Source organism: Gymnoscopelus microlampas, assembly GCF_963454915.1.
Source record: "Gymnoscopelus microlampas genome assembly, chromosome: 6".
Lineage (NCBI taxonomy): Eukaryota > Metazoa > Chordata > Actinopteri > Myctophiformes > Myctophidae > Gymnoscopelus > Gymnoscopelus microlampas.
The window spans coordinates 26258607-26276534 of NC_139943.1; the positions used below are offsets into that span (position 1 = coordinate 26258607).

A 17928-nucleotide genomic window follows, 5' to 3' on the forward strand; every position below is an offset into this window, starting at 1 on the left:
GTAATGACATAATCTATGTGCATTGCCCATCAGCAGCTCTAATGAGACCTACAGGCTCACAATTCTCTTTAAAAAAAAGATATCACAAAGTCCCCAGTTAACACATTTCCAGTTATAATTTTCAAATAGCCCAGCTTGCAGGTAGGTTCTTTTCACTAAATGATGAGTGAACACTCATAAGTTGTGATATTTTCAAGGAATTGTTTTGAAATCCTTTGCCATTCATTGTTTTGATTGTTGTCTCGTTTCTGTCTCCTTAGAGAGTCCTCTCACTCTCAGTCCAGACAGGTAGACTCTAATCAGGTAAGTGGTTGAGATATTTTTTCTATTTTGGTGGAGGATTGTAACCTCGCATAGCTAACCCAAATCTTGTCAGCTCAGTTTTCCAGACAAGTTATTTAATCTGGAAAACATCCACTGAGAAACGATTGTAGCCGGCACCAGAATTTGTTTTTATTAGGGGTTGCTCAGCAAGTTAGTGCACTGGCCATATGCTCTTTGTGAGTCACAAGGATCCGAGTTTGAATCCATCTCTCGTCATGTCTAGCTTGTCTCCCCTCACTCTATGCTCTGCGTTTCATATCTCTTTACGCTCTGCTATCTAAGTAAAACATAAAAAATATTTTGATTGAAGGACTTTCTCGAGAAGTGGTTTTGCTCTTGTCTTGACTGGGTTTGACACGTTTTATTTGCCAACTGACTGCTGAATGTATGGCATGCGTTTGCAGTTCTGACTGGTTAAAGGCTGATCCATTCACCACAAGGTTGCTTGAATTGATGATGCCGACAAGTTACGCAGATACCTACTGAGTTTTGCCAGACCACAATGAACAAAAATGTTACGTTTTGGAACATTAACTCATTCACTGCCTGAATTATTGCTGGCCGCGTTTGCCCACTGCCAGAGATTTTTCATTGAAAAAAAAAAAAAAGGATTCAGGAGCCGAGATACAGAATGTTTAAGTTTTAAGTTAACAAGGAAGTGGATGGGAGTCTAGATCTTCGAAAAATCATATCTCCTTGGTCTTTGGGTCAAATTTAAAAAAAAATATATATATATGTGTTTTTTACGTTCTTGGCAGAATTGGTAATTGTAAATAATTACGTTTTTGGCAGGGAATGAGTTAACACTTATAATGGCATGTCTGAAATAGGTTTGAAAGTCTGTATCGGTTTTATAAATATTTAACCAATAAAAGTATTTACAATAGCTTGTAACTAAACTACATTGGATCCATACAGAATTTTTTCCCTATTATTTTCACGAAAATCTTTGAACCCATTCAGTAAAAAATAAGAAAACCGTTTTTTCTTCGTTTTTGCCTCTGGGGGCACGATCTCCTTTTTAGTTTATTCCTACTAACAACAATGTTTAATGCAGTAGCGCCGAGATTACCCGAAAAGTTACGGTTTTGGACATGCAAGGTTTCCACCCGACAGTGCCGCTATTTGAGAATATTTCCCTCTCCTCTGTTCTCCATCTTTAATGCCCTATCTCCCAACAGATGAATGCTGAGGTTCAGGAGGAGCTGCTGATGCTGTTACGTGGCCAGCAGAGAGAACTAGTCGAGCTGCGTGGTCAAATGGATGTCATGCAGAGCTCAATCATGGCCCAAGTACAGCATGTCCTGGTCAGCCACCAGGAACACGATCGTATCCTTTACTGCACTCTCTATTATCGGACACCTTAGAATATGTAGAAGAGCAGGCAATAGGCTTATATCATTGTTTCTTGTTAAATAATGTGTTAATTTTTATCTGATGTGTTGATGAAATGAGAATCGTGAGTTACACTCAAGCCTGTGATGCACCGCCACCATACTGCACAAATACACCAACAATTTTCTTGATCAGGAAGTAGGGTGAACCTGTCTTGACTACACAGCATGAACTCAAAGGCATGGAATTAGGGATGCACCGAATGGGAAATTCTTGGCCGAAACCGAAAACCGAAAATAGAAAACAGTTGGCCGAAAACCGAATACCGAAAGGCCGAATATGATAAATATATATACATATATATAATAGAGATGGTCATGGTCCGATCAGGTTTTTTGAAACCGATCACCGATCCGATCACGATCAAGTCTGATCATCCGATACCGATCACCCATCCGATCATGTGGCGCAATATTATTTTTTATATTTTTAAACTTTTTGTATTTTTATTTAACTTTTTTATTTATTAATTCATTCACTCATGCTGGTCGTCCAGGCCCAGAGGTGGACAGAGTACTCGACCCCAGTACTTGAGTAAGAGTACAGAGTACTCCTGGTTACATTTACTCCACTACAACTAAAAGTAGCTCAGTCAAAATGTTACTCAAGTAAGAGTAAAAAAGTACTTGCTTTTAAATGTACTTAAGTATTCAAGAGTACATGCTTTTAAACATACTTAAGTACAAGTAAAAGTACATTTCTATTTTTTTATAAGGCTTTTTTAAATCACAAGTCAAATGAGTGCAGCATTGGTTCAAAACGAGTAAACTAAATCCACAAAATATTACATTTAAATATACTGTCTTGAACAAACTAAAATATGTCTTAAACCTCAGCAATTCCAATGCAACAAAAGAACTCCTGATCTAAGCAGTAACAGTGAGGTTAGGTTTTCAATGTAGTTAGTGGGTGCCAAGACCCAGGAGTATGCCATACTGTCTGAATGAAAGCCATACCATTTTGGCATACTGAGTATAGCAACATTGTATGCCTTTCATTGTTTTCAAGGCAAAAAAACAAACCATGTCACTCTGCCTTTCATGAATATTCAAGGCAAAAAAAGTACCATATGTCATTGCTATGTGCTAGCTGCTAACACCAAACTCCGCTGGAATTTATAGTTTTAAACTCTCTAAAGGGATCTAAAATGTTGTGCTTAACTCGACAATAAGTGTTGTCCCTATCTACTTCAATGGACTACTTTATTTGGGCTGTTTGCTGGATTCTTTTCTTTTAACGAGGCACAACGAGCGCGCGCGCGCGCGCACACACACACACACACACACACACACACACACACACACACACACAGCCCTGGCTGCGTGCGCGCGCACACACACGCACACACGCACACACAGAGACTGAATGTTTTTTCCATAGCGTGTGTCGCATCGGTCTCACACACTGTAAAGAAGTTCCACACCGGACCTTTTTTAACCTGCGTGCGTGCAGCAGAGGAGCAGTGCAGCGAGATCATAACAAACACTTCTTCCTTCTTTTAAGGCGGCTTTAAATAGCATTGTTTCGGTGTCTTTCGGCCGATATGTTTCGGTGTCTTTCGGCCGATATGTTTCGGTGTCTTTCGGTGATATTCTTTCGGCGCTAAAACCCTTTCGGCCGAAAGCCGAAAATGCATTTTTTAACCATTTTCGGCCGATATGTTTCGGTGGCCGAATATTCGGTGCATCCCTACATGGAATACACCAGAATGCAATGGCAAATATGGCCAGTATCTATTGTATAACACTGCTAGACCAAAGATGTCCTTGTGCAAAGACATTTGCAAAGAAAGGACAAGAGTAAAACTTTTATCTGTCATCTTTTGTGTTCACTAGCTTTGTCAGCCAATTCGTTCTAAGCGTATTTGCCTGTGTCATTGCCTGAATCATGTGTTAGATACGTTTAGAACAGGTTTGCTACAGTGGAACTAGTTGTTGTAATGATAGCCATTTCCCATTCTGTTCCCGTCACTTAGAACCAGCCAGAACATGGATGCTTTATGAATATAATTTTAGCGTGTCTTAAAGTGTAATTTTAGAGAGGTTTGTATTTGAACCCACGGCTTCGTGTGCGTTTTATGAGCTTTTATATCAACCAGGGAGACTGGAGCTTGGTAGTAGAAAGCTAGAATATTAAACAGAAACTTTAGTTAACTTTATTTTTGCTTTAGGTTTGTCATTCTATAATCACAAATAAAATGCAGTGCAATCTACTGTACTTTATTTTTTAAATTGCAATTCTATTGCATATCCTTCACAAGTTCTAAAATGATTATATTCATCCTGACTAGAGGGTGATCGAAAGGGGGAAAAATATGTCCGTAACATTTCATATCTACTTTGTCCCTCATCTTAAGCATTTCTTGTAAAGACATGTACACACAAAATGCATTATGTATGTTATGTAGTATAATGTGCATACTGTAGCATATTATTATTGCATATGCATGCATTATGCAACATGATTCCCCCAAGCTTTGAAATATAGTCAGACTGTCAATTTGGTAAGACAGCTGCACATATCCGTCGTCTTTCTGAGAAACCTAAAATCTGTTTCACTCAAACTAGTATAAAAGGGCATTAGTTTGTTGTCCCTGAAAGAACTGGAATGTCCTGGACCTTTCATAGCTTTAATTCATGGCCGACATTTTCTCCACTGTAAAAAGAAATGGGAAAAAAATGTTTCATGGCCTTCGAAGTTGGTATCATGGTATAACAGTAATAATACATTCTAAAATGTCAAAAATTTGTTGGCATCACTATCACTCTGACTTTTGTGAAGTTATTTTTCTTTTAGGAAATGGGTACTCACAAAATACACACCCAACTTTAACATGTGTACCTCATATTCTGTGTCCATCCCTGTCCAACTGTGACAGTTCCACCTACAGCCAGCTACGCGACACTGAATTTATCCATAACATAGATGTACTGTATATGTATACAATGAACACCGTCTTCATGACAACTGGGACGCAACTAGTATTACAGTTGCTGTTACCAAACACAAGGCTACTGCATTTTGAACAGTCAGTTTTTTCACAGCCTGTCTATAATGTTGTGGTCCTTAATGTGCGGTGCCCTCAGAGCACAGACTGGAGCGTGTGCTAGCAGAGAGCCAGGGCTGTCAGCAGCAACTGCACGAGCAGCTCAGCCAGCAGCTCAGCCACACCCTTGGCTCTGCCTTAACCAACAAAATGGACAAAATACTGAGAGACGAAATGAAGAGGACGGTTCCACAGAGTAAGGAGAACACACACACACACACACACACACACACACACACACACACACACACACACGCATGCACTCACACACAGTCACTTTCACCCCACTTCCATAGTGTAAAGTTACACATACATAATAAAACGGGGACCCGAACTCGTATGGGTTGTGGATATTATACAAGCAAGCACAGTGACTGCAATGGAGAAAGTAGAGAAAGTTGGTGACACATTGCAGACAAGTAGTCAACATTCCTTGTATAGGTCACTGCATGTAAAGGTTGAATTATATATCAGTTTGTTTATACTGTGCGACTGAGTCCTAGCACATGAATCACTACATTTAACGCAGTAGTTGGTCATTGAGGAGATGTCCCTGCACCTGGAGATGTGTACCTGTGCTGCTGTTTTTTTTAATTGAGTGGTGCACAGACCTCGCTAAATCCGTTAAAATCGTGCGTTCAACTGTTTGTAAACACACAGGGGATCTGTGTGAGGAGCCCAGCGAAAACCGTTTCGATCTGCGATCCACCATCTTGAAGCTACATCGGTTTATGCTAAACAGCGATCAGCGATGAGAAAAACAACAACCGAGAAAATTAGCATTTAGTTTCCGCTTTAGAGTGGAGGCGGATGGGATCCGGAATCTCCGGATATGGTTAATTCCGTTTCCGGTGGTGCTACAATGAAATGTGTCGTGGCGAACGAGGCCTACAATGAAATGTGAAATGTGAAAAAAAAGACCACTTCTCGTAGATCTACGTGACTGGCACGCTGCGCAATTAAATAGTTTCGCGTAGATCGACGCGATTGGCACTAGAATATTAAATGTGTTAAGGAAAACATGGCAGACAAATTATAGATTGTCTCTCTGTGTCTCATGTAGCCATCTCAAAGAGCCTGGAGCCAGTGACGGGCCAGATGAGCAACACCATTGCTGCTAAACTGACAGCAGTAGAGGCGACCCTCAAGGACAATGTCAGCAAGGTTGTGAAATCTAAGGTGAGTGGTCTCACACACATGCACACACGTTTCCATATGTGGCTTTCCCATTCTCTCTACCTCACCTATCCATTTTGTTCAACAGGTTTCTGTCCTGTGTGTTCCTCATGATTGTTCAATAGCAAAGTAGTAACCAATAACCTGATTTTCCCCACACTCTTCTGGCCCCTTTACCATTCTCCAGAACACCACAGATGCAATCGGACGAGCGGCGGCTGAGGCCTTGCAGGGCCCCATCCAGGCAGCCTATAAGGATGCCTTTCAGAATATTGTGCTACCTGTTTTTGAGAGGGGATGTCAAAATATGTTCCAGCAGATCAACGACAGCTTCAAGCAGGGCACGCAAGAGTGTAAGACATTTAATTCTGGTAAATTATCAGACTTAACTGGATTATTAGCAATAGTATGAAACATGCTCTGGATTAAGACATCTTTCTTTTATCAGTGGAGTTTCACAAGGCCAACATGAAGGTAATGGCTGAAAAAATGAAGGATGCAGGCTTTTAGTAGCCCTTATGTATACATTCCTTTCATAACTCAAGCGAAGAAAATCGCACCGCTCCATGTCACTCAGTGTAGCCCAGCTACCATAGAGCTCGACTGTGATGTTCCGAAAGTAAAAATCTGTATAGAGAATCAGCTCTAATGTTGGAACAACCCAGTGTAGACTTACCATGAGCAATGTGGTTGCAAAACAATGTTTTATGCTCCTGTAGAAGCCACACGTACACGTATGTAAAGTGTAGCGGCGACATCTCTGATTTGTAGCGCTTGCGTTACCATGGAAATGTTACCTCTCCCGTGAATGTCATGTGAATTTTTGCTACACTAGATTGTAGAGATGATCGTATATCATTGTCGAAAAATCACTAGAAGTCAGCCACAATATTAACATGATTGGAAGCATTGGAAAAGCATACATGGTGTATGGAATGAGGAGTTCCTTCAGTCTTACAATATGTACACAGTCTTAACCTTTTTCTTTCATTTTCCAATTCTTTCTATGAACAGAAACTAGCTCTATTGGAAATGAACGACTGCTGGCCACTATGTTGCTTTTTGTTGCTGCCAGTGTGAGTGCAGGATAAGACTGCATTGTTCACCAGAACAAGGGATGTACTTCCTTTGTCACCATGGCAGGGACAGAACAAGTGTCACAGTATTATTTAATGGTTTTCTATGGGGCCCCTAGGATTACAGACGCTTGTGTAATTCTTGCAAAAGCAATTGAGGTTTCTCTCATACAGTACACTTGACTGCCACTTTCCCTGTCTAGACTCCTCCATCACATTGCTTCCTTTACTTTAGCAGCAATAAACAGACCCTGACTTCTGATGACGCAAGGAGGACATCATCAGCAGTCAGGGTCTATTTATCTGAAAACAGAATAAAAAAATATTTTAGGAAAACACAGGCATGGCCTTGGTTGGCCTTTGGTGGTTATGGTTTTGATATGCCAAGTCTATGTGAGATGTGTTTTCTACTGAAATCCACCTTGGGATGCAATCTGACAACTAGATTCATAGGTTCATGTTTCCAAGGATATCTAGTATGAATCTAGTATGAATGGAGACTAAATGTATGCATTGACTTCCTGGTACCTGGGGGAGACTACACTATAACTGCCCATGCGTGCACATGGCTTGCATACAAACTAAAACAATCATTTCCCCCTTAAGATATTCAACAACTGGAGGCCCACGTTAAGAACAGGAAGCAGAGAGAGCAGGAGGCACGGGACCCTATGATTGGCCAACTCCAGCAAATGCTGGACAACTTCCAGAACTCCACCGACCAGCTGGCCAATAGCATCACAACCAGTGTCCGGGCAGAGGTCCAGCACCAGCTCCAGATGATGGTGGGAAAGTATGTATCTGACCTACTGCACATTGATCTCACTACATTTATACTGGTATATTTATTGATGAAGTTGATTGATTGTAGCTGTTGCTAGTGGAGTTTAAATCTGCTATTTGCTTTTCACACATAATTAATGTTCCCACAATATGATGCTTTGCTGTAAAGACTATTCTGAAGAGGGCTGTTGTGTTGCAAACCACCTGTTTTATTTGATCACATGAAAACGCATGTTTTGTCCGCTGTGTAAATTTGGTAATAAAACAGAATATTGTGAGCAGTCCATATTTGATCTTTTGCTAAAGGGGTGTCCCACAACAAAATATGTCTGTTAAAAGTTGATTGATAGCCCCCGCAGTAATTGGTCTGATAACATTGATTGATAACCCAATCGCACATTTGGAATATCAGATATGCAGAGTTGTAGGTTGCATATGCCAGCAGTCCTGGCCGAAGTCACTGCGTATTGAGCAGGTGTGTAATGGATTGGAGAGGAGAAACAAGGAAAGCTTAATCCTTGGGCTAATGTAAGAACACAAATTCGATTGAGCCTCTTGTTCCCTCTGCAATTAATTCCACAGCCTCTGGGGTTTATAGATTTGTCAGGGTCGGAGCAGAGAGTAGGTAGGAACTGGCCAAACTTACTCTGTAAAGAGTTTAACATCTTCAAATGGAAACATTTGCCTCTGGAGTAAACGTTTGTCTCAGTGTTCATAAATGTATTGGGTGTGTATCTGAAAGGATATGGCCTTTTTATTTTTACCCACTTTTGGATCTCTAGACCGTCTCTAAATAAACTGTACTTTATAATGGTTAACCTTAGCATCCCTACTAGTTCAGAACATGCCATGATGCGTTGCGAGCTTGGTGGAGTGGCTATTTTTGGCAAAGAGATTTAGTTTAAAGGGGGAAAAGAGCAGACTAAGCTGTCAAAAAGACAACTTTTTCACTGCATTAAAGTAGACTTGATAACATTGTTGTCATAGTAATATCACTCTACATAATCGCTATTTTGAAACTTGCCATCATTTCAAGATACAGGAGTGTTCAGCCAGTTCTCCAATTGTAATGTTGTGCAAAAAAATCAAAAAACATTTGAAGCTCTACCTTTGAATCACCGTGCTCCAACAAATAGTACCTGCTCTGCTGTGTAAACCAATCGAGCAAGGGTATGATATGACTAACTTTCCCTTCTCTTCCTGTCTCCTACCCTTTTCTGTCTCTCTCTCCTCCCCAGTCTGCAGGAGTCTATTCTGAGCCATGTGCAGCGTATTGTGAAAGGGGAGGTGAGCCTGGCCATGAAGGAGCAGCAGGCAGTGGTGACCTCCAGCATCATGCAGGCCATGAGGTCTGCGGCCAGCACTCCTGTCCCTACAGCACACCTGGACTACCAGGCCCAGCAAGCCAACATACTACAACTTCTACAGCAAGGCCAGCTCAACCAGGCTTTCCAGCAGGTACTCCACATGGTTAAACACACACCGATACTGCCAGATCTAGCAAGCCAGCAATACTTTGTTTTGTGGTAGTGCGGGGGGGGGGGGGGGGGGGTTCATTCATAAGATTTATATATTTTTTTTCTCTTTTTCATTAACACTCTTTTGGCACTCTTGATGACTACTTCATCGCTGTCTGCCTTTGTCTCTTTGATTTTATTTTCACCCCCAACTCTCAAACATCCTCCCTTTTCCTTTTACACTTATCCCTTAGCAGATACCTGGTGTCGATGTGTAAAAAGAACGTACATTCTTTAGTGGGTATGGGGTATCGTACTAATTGCTTGCTCTTCCTCTCTCCCAGGCTCTCTCAGCAACAGACCTGAATCTGGTGCTGTATGTGTGTGAGACCATCGACTCCCAGCAAGTGTTTGGTCAGCACCCGTGTCCCCTCTCTCAGCCTGTGCTGCTGTCTCTCATCCAGCAGCTCTCGTCCAACCTCGCCACACGCTCTGAGCTCAAGATAAGGTGGGAAGCGTCCCTTGTGAAGTAACGCGCGCACACACACACACATGCATAACAGACCTTCAATGAGCCCTCTACATTTGAATATAGACAGCACTGATACATTCATGGTCGATTAATAAGACGTGTAACTAACAACACCACTTATTTTTCGCACCCCGTTTCTCACCTTTTCCCCACAATGTTTGATGTTTGTCAGCCCGTCCTGAATGCCAGTGAGCAAGTGATCTGTCTGTGAAATTGTGTGACAAACTGTCCTGATATGTCGCATCAGCTGTCCTGATATGTAGCGCCAGCCATAGCGTTGCAATACAGCCTGAACCAATCAAATTAACCAATGAGAGGAAAGGAACGTTTCTGTTTCATGAAGCTACAACATGGCTAGCACACACGCATGTTCTCCTTCAGATTTTTTCTCCAAACTCATGCATAGACAGGTCTCCCTTAAATATGAGACCATGGGCCCTATCTTGCCTTACCCCTTAGGCCTAAACCTTTTAGGCAATTATTTTTTACTATTTGGAAAAACATTTAAAATAGTGAAAATAGCCCATCGACACATTGTGAGCTTGTAGATCGTTTTGTAGATCGGCTATTTGAACTTGAAAATTGTAAAAGAAGAAGGGGTAAGTCAAGATAGGGCCCCTAGTCCCTTTCTTCAGTAAAAGCAAACACTTGAAGAGGGTCTCACTATTACTGTTTGACTGTTAGAACAAGTAATGCGGGTCTAATTAATTATTATACCGACAGTTTGAACTAAACTGAAATAGGCTGTAAATATGAAGTAATGAGGTTCTCACTATACCGTTTGAACTAAACTCCTCAAAAAAAGTTCTGAAACTTAACTTGAACTTTGGTCGATAATTTCTCCCCTTCAATAATACCAATTGGTAATGTATTTTATATCGTTATCGTTGATTAGTCACCTTTACAACGAGGTATAGCTTGTAAGGATCGTGGAATGAGCAACACAGCAGCCAGTCACACAGGTGTGTGACTGGCACCTGAGCATGGGTCCTGTAACTCTGACGTAGATCTGTCTGTGGTACCGTTGTACAAATATTGCCTTTAAATCTCTGGATGAAAGTTTGGAAGTTTATATTGAAATGGGTTATGAATATGAAGTAACATTGGGCTCACTATACCGTGAACAATCCTCAAATATATGTATGAAGTGAGTCGGGAGCAATATGCACTAGAGAAGCTACTGTTATCCGTCCACTATGACATTTGAACATCCAATTTCCTTCACTCTTAATACAACTTCTATCAAACTGGCTGCATTCCTGGAACGGGTGCAAAGCAGCGTGCAGATCTCTACCAATAAAAATGGCTTGGGGTGGGGACACAGCCGCGAAACCTCGCTAAAATAGTGACAGCAGGTGAATATTTGATGGTCGGAAGTCATCGCTACACAACGCGCTCGCAGTACGTGAGGATCGTGGTTGAAACATGTATTTTAATGACGTTTTCTTGCTCGCTCGCGTCGCTGTATGTCAGGAGTGTGTCTCTCAACAGAAGTTAAGTTTGGTTGAATTTTGTTTTTATACATTTCAATTCCTCTGTGTCCATTTCACTGAAATGCTCTCTCAGACTCACTAGCGTAGTGTGATTCCCAGCACAATTTTCTCTAAAGTCGCATAGATATACAGGAGGCAAACATAATATCCGAAGATTTGTATTTTCTGGGGGTAAGTCCACTATAAAGCCACTCAGGATTTCACAGGTACATGCATTCAACAAAATGTTTTCATTAGTTTTGTTGTCCAATCAGAGAGCTGCTTTGGGAAAATTGCCTTCCCTAAGGAGAGTTCTGCTCCACTGTTGGGCATTATATTTTTTCAACATGACTTGCAGGGGTATTGTTATACAGTAATACATTTAATAAAAGTGGTTTGAGCTGTCCTACTGCAGTGAGCTTTGAAGTAAAGCCTGCTTTTGTTGCAGCAGGGAATGGCTCGTTGTGCACTGCAGCAATATCGGTCGATCCAGCTAACGACAAGTGGTTTGATAGGTTGTCGTTGAAAAGCATAGGATTCAAATTCTCATCTTCATACTCTGTTCATTTAAAATTGTTTTAGTGGAAAAGTAACACTGCCAGCAGTCAAATGTTGCATTGCACCACACTCACTCTTTTGAATATCTGCCATCATGTCTCTGTGCTGCCCTGCCCTTCATCAGTATCAAAGCCCATCTTTAGCAACACCTTTTCTCCCCATCTCATCTTTATTGGATCTCCATTATGCCTCTTCCCCTCAGTGTTCAACGGTGCTAAACTGCTGACCCCATCACCCTGTTCCGTCTGTAGCCCCCACTAGATGGCTGTTTGGGGAGCATGCATGGCACTCTGAATAGCGGTATAATGTCCTCCCTCCTCTCTTCCCTCCTCTCTTCTTGCTGTTGCTGTACTTCATCTGTTCCCTCTCAGCTAGTTGTGCCTTTTTCCCCCTCTAAATGTGATAATATGGATCTCAGATTTTCACTTGTCTTATCTCTCGTTATGGCTTTGTCCTGAATCCTGGCCATCACTCTGATTCCTCCCCCCTCCCATACACACCACCACAACCTATAAGCCATTTCAAGTTCCTTTACAGAGTAGCCCAAGGCTCACATCAGCTGTCAATCTGCTGTTCTGAGTTTAAACTGTAGGCTGCTAATACTGGCCCTCTGCTACCTCCCTGCACCATCTGGAGAGGAGAGATGTACAAGGGTAGAAGGGTGTGGTTGAATGTTCAGAGTACATATCCATGCTTTTATGGCCTTCCCGCTGGTGGAGGAACAACCTGCCTGCTCTGAATCAGCAGTTTAGAAGTGGCCTTCTCAGTCAAAACAAAAGGCCACAGCAGAGTATCAAAGGGGTAAACACTGATGTTTAGATTTTATCTTGTTTTGCCTCCACATGCTCTTTATACACTGTCACCTGTCTTGTGACCACCATCCTTAAACAAGTGCACCCAATCTCCCGTTGAGCACAACCATTGTTTTTGAGTGCATGTGTGTAGTTTCCTTTTCTGAATAAATATGGTATGGGATTGCAAATTACTTGAGACTGTGTCTTCGCAGGCACAAGCACCTTGTCCCTGACAGCATCACTGTCATTGCAGAAATAAATAAATAAAGAATACCTTTTCATGTAATATTTCTTAATGATCTAAGTTGTGGAGTTAATACTTTAGTGGGGTGTTATTCAAAGGACCTGGAAAGAGCTGTAGACAGAAAAGCAAAGGTGAATAATGTGTAGCCAGCTTATCTCCTTCAAGATATAACTTTTAAAAGGTCTAGGTGTATCAATATCGCTTCTCTGGCTTGGTGGACAAGGGCATTAAATGTCTCTTCAAAGAGCATGTTGGCAGTGTTACAGGGATGTGATAGCCCTCTAGTGTGTGTGTTCTGGGGAAGATGGCCCTATGCCAACAGAAGATGGGGAGTGGGGGTGGCTCCAGTGATATTGGATAGGGAATAGGTAGGTTGTACAGAGGGAGGCAAATGGCCATTTAGAATTGAAAGACACACACACACACACACACACACACACACACACACACACACACACACACACACACACACACACACACACACACACACACACACACACACACACACACACACACACACACACACACACACACAGACAGAGGGAGTAAAATTGAAATGAATGTAGCACCAGAACTACCTAGCACACCAGATGTCTAGCTTAAAAATATAGTTATGAGGTTTATATTGGCTTGTGGGGGAAAGGGGAACAGGATACATTTATGACGAAGGCAGTGGGGGAGAGATTCCAACTTGAGCACCTCAGAAAGTGCAACTGCAGTGTTAATTGTTATTTCTGTGAAGACAGATTTCTCTGGTTTGCTGCCTGACAATTAAAACTGTGGGTTTTCCACAGTACCAGATTATCTGGTTCAGGAAGCCATTTAAAAAAAACTCCTTCTGACTAGGTTGTTCCTCAGTGCACCAATCCCTAACAAAGTCAGTAGCTTTCGTTCCCTCTTAACACATTGACTGCCAGTCGCGTAGATCTACACGAACCGATTAAAAGCCGCCACGTGCCAATCGCATTGATCTACGCCAACTTTCCGAATTTTTTGATCCCCTTCCAGTTCCGGTAGCACCACCGGAAACAAAATTATTCGGGTTCCGTTTTTTTCGATCGTATCCGCTTCTGTCTGGGATCCGGTTTTAAAGTCGATTATCTCGTTGTTGTTTTTCCCCTCGCTGATCACTGTCTAGCGTTCACCGCTGTAGCTTCAAGATGGCGGAACGTAAGAGGATGCGGTTTGCACTGCTCGTCGCACACCGATCCCCTGTGTGTGTAGAACCAAATGAACGCGCATTTTTAACGGATTTAGCGAGGTCTATGGCGACATGAAAAAAACAAAAACAACAATAAAACCTTGGCACTGGTGAGTACATTATGAGATTAAACTCTGGCATGGAATGTGTTAATAAACTTAAAATCTTGAAGATAACGTTCTGTATTCTGTATGTTTTGCCCCTCGTCTCTGTCTAGCTACTTGGACGATGCCGTGATGAACCTAGACCACAGTGACCCTCTGACAAGAGACCATATGGCGGCAGTGTTATCCCAGGTCAGACCGAAACTCTTTGCCTTCTTGCAGCAGGACCACCCCAGTCCGCTCATCAAGAGGGCGCGGCGCCTAGTGATGATGTTGCAGGGCCTGGTTAACCACTAGACATTCAGTTTGCCATCGGGGCAGCGGGGGGCGGAGCCTGACCTATAAGATCCTGCTTTCAGTTTAATAATTTCTTTACTGACCGTTAAAATTAGGAGATAAGGGATTCCTGGTAGAGTGCTAAGGAGATCAAGCAGTGTCCTGCTTGTTGAGCCACCAGAAAGGATGGTTGGATGTAGATGTTGCTGCTGCTGCTGCCTCAGAGGGGTCAAAAACACGTTTGAACCTGGACTGAATGCGAATATGAGGCGCGACTGAGGTTAGCTGTTGGACGGAGAGGTTTGACGAGTATTCTGAGTTCTAGACAGCCCCATAAGCCCTTGCCCCCCTCCTCTTCCCAATGTACTTTGCTCTCATCCCAGGCCTCCCTGGTTGTCCGTGCACCAGTGAACAGTGCTTCAGTTAGAAGATTGAAACCTTTTTTTTTATTTTTTGGACAAAACTGCAAGGAAAGATGGGATTGGTCTGGATGGGATTGTTCCTAGGAGGCCTTCCTCTTAGTGACCGCGAGATTGACTCTTGTTCATGCTTCCAGACCTTGGTTAATCCATACATTGTTCCCTTGAGAAATGTCTATCTTTTGACTTCCTCATATCCCTTTTCTTCCCCATCATATGAAGGCGCAAGCTATGTGAGAAGAGACTTAACCGTTGGACTGAAAACTCTTGGGCATTCTGTCTATCTGACAATACCTAACATACCTTGGACATCAGCTGATTTCCAAAAGACATTTAAAGAACATTCAGCCAGGCTGGTGGTTGTGACCAGACTGATCTTTGCTGTCTCTTTGTGATCTGTCATGTTCCTATAACCCATATCTGTCATAGAAATGAGTGATTGTGTATTGGAATCATGGTACTGATACATGGGCCATTCTTGAGGCAATCAAGTTGGGTAATAAGTGAGGGAATAAAGTTGCCTTCAGCAGTGATGCAAATTGGCCTAAAAGTTTAATTTATACTCCATTGCACTATGGCGAAATTGCTGAAAATAACTGATATTTTCATCATACTATGGAATATAGTTTAGGCTATAATCAACGCAGCTAGCTACATGTGCTTCAGGGGGGAAAAACTAAACTGATAAAACTAAACATGTACTTTGCCTCAGAATGTCTTTGTATCATGCCCTGGCCTGGAGATCATTTTCACATCTTGTTCGCTAGAAGCATTAAGGATTCGGTTGAATTAGCATCTCTTAAAAGATGTCTTAAGTTCACTAGCATTGCACACTGTACTTAACATACTTTATAGTAACAATGAAACTCCAGCATCCTGGCACTCATAACTCCGCCGTGCTAATACTGTACATGTTAGCAGGGCTGTGTCCAGTTGACTTTTATGTAGAATTTGCAGATTTATTATCTCCTCCAGTTGGCCTCTTTTCCAGAAAGATTTGAAAGGTGGCCTTCTGAGTGATAAAAACATATACATGAGAAACGGCAGAGGAAATTGTATTGAAATGTGTCTGGAAAGCATACCATGAGACATAGCTTTTTTTCGAAATGAGAGTTATTGAATCCAATAGCCAAAAAGGCTGCCGTCCATGTGTAAACCTCTATACGGTTAACTGATTAGACCATCCTTGCCATTCACTCTGTGTTCCTTCTAGGATAACTGATTTTTCTTCTTTACACTGGCCACTTTTTTTCTATACCCTCAATATTTGTAAGAGATGTTTACTTGCTTAAAAAACCTAATGGTTATCCATTAGATAATGCTTCTAACAAATTATTGTCAACGTTTTCTAAAAGGGCAACTCTAAATAATGTTTGTAAACTTAATGTACAGTTACTTCTCTGCAGCTCTAGGGGGCAGCACTTATTTGAATTGTAAACATTTCTGTTGCATCACAGTTTTGAATACATACAGCATTCCTGGCATTGGACTTTTAGTCTAGTTCAAACTACAACAAAACATTCAAGAACATGCCTTTTTAGGTTGTACATTTTGCGTTTGTTCATCTTTGAAATTTGTTTTTAATTGTATGATAATTTGTATATCTCAATTTTGAATGTCATTGTTAACTGCAGGTTGTCCACCGTTTTTTGCAGATTGTATAATACTCAGTGGTTGTGTTCATTTGGTTGTCATGTTTAGAATCTGTTACATTGAATTTGTATGGTAAGTGCCTTATTGTACTTTTCTCATTTGATCTCATTTGAACCTGTAGACACAAATTTAAGACATTAAGTCTTTCTTTTTTTAAGTTCACAAGGGTTAATAGTCAAGAAAATTTGGATTCGTAAATTAGCAGTTAAAGTGTCTACATACAAGATTGTGTTAAGTAACCCTCAAATGGCACAGCAGAGGAGAGCATGTATGCTTTAGGTTTGCAAACATTTAATTTGTGAGTGCTGATTGAAACACGCATTACTCACTTGTCAATTTACAAAAGGAACCTTGGGAGTGTGAGAAATTGAGCCACTTGTATTCTCCTGTTTCAGCTAGTTAGTTGGCTAAAAGGATTCTGTTGTCCAGACTTTATAACCGTTCCTGGGATTTGTGATGACAAATGCCACTGTATCTTTAGTGTCACTCTTTTCCCTTCTCTACCTAGTAATGTTAATGTCAACTGGGCCCAGACCAATACTTAACCATTATTAGATTTACATTGCCTTCACAATTCCTTTTTATTTACCTTTTTGTTTTTTCAGTGAGACGGTGACCCACTGGTTTTTGAGTTTATCTATAGCAGCAGCACTATAAACACATTTATCTGCCTGAATAGATCTTCAAACACTGGGCAAGCCTGCATTTAGATAAGTGAGTCATGACTCATGTAGTCCAAATGTGGCATCCATCTTACATTTTTCTACCAAGGCTTCACTTTTGGAAGGACAAGAAAGAAAAGAAGTGTTCTTGGTCAAGTAGCCCATGTTTTATTGTACCAACTTGAAAGTTTGAATTGTTTATTTTTTTCCCTTCAGCGGTTTGGCTCCACCAGAGGTTTCTCTAGAATGTCAGGAAGCCTGCACATAAATGCAACAGAATATAGCTTTCCCCCTTTCCTAGTTTGTTGATAAGTAAGGTTTAATTTCATTTGTATGTGTGGCATATTTCAATTGTATTCATTTCCCTGTGCTTGGATGATTATGTTGTATATTTTACAATGTTTCTTTTACCCTAAGCATTTTTTTTGAATAAAAAAATAAGTCTTGTTAAATGTATGGTATTTTTTATTTTAATCTATTCCATATAATACACCAACATGTTATTCATCTGTAAAGACATTGGTTGGTGAATATCATAGATTGTAAGGTGAAGATTCATACACGGAGTCTTCAATGTTTTTCAGCCCAAGGACCCCTTAGCTGAGAGATGGATGAAGGAGGGACCCCCACTACATATTGTATAAATTTGTGTTGCAGATTTTACTTTTTCATAGCTTCATAGACTACATTATCTTTTCTATTAATAGCCTGTCTGATTCGCGCTAATGTGTATGTTCAGACTGTTAGGGTAAGTGA

The 17928-nt window shown here is 41.2% G+C and overlaps 1 protein-coding gene across 4 annotated transcripts in view; it reads left to right on the top strand.

Moving 5' to 3' along the window:
- Positions 1-17618, top strand: part of edc4 (enhancer of mRNA decapping 4) — a 38336-nt gene extending 20718 nt beyond the window's left edge. For all 4 annotated transcript variants that reach the window (XM_084059943.1, XM_084059946.1, XM_084059944.1 and 1 more), the window contains 9 exons: positions 261-303; positions 1506-1653; positions 4806-4961; positions 5829-5944; positions 6129-6294; positions 7624-7810; positions 9039-9258; positions 9602-9765; positions 14276-17618. In XM_084059943.1, the coding sequence (XP_083916069.1) occupies positions 261-303; positions 1506-1653; positions 4806-4961; positions 5829-5944; positions 6129-6294; positions 7624-7810; positions 9039-9258; positions 9602-9765; positions 14276-14459 (1384 nt within the window). In that variant the 3' untranslated portion in view covers positions 14460-17618. The remainder of the gene's footprint in view (positions 1-260; positions 304-1505; positions 1654-4805; positions 4962-5828; positions 5945-6128; positions 6295-7623; positions 7811-9038; positions 9259-9601; positions 9766-14275) is intronic.
- The last annotated feature ends 310 nt before the right edge of the window (positions 17619-17928 follow it).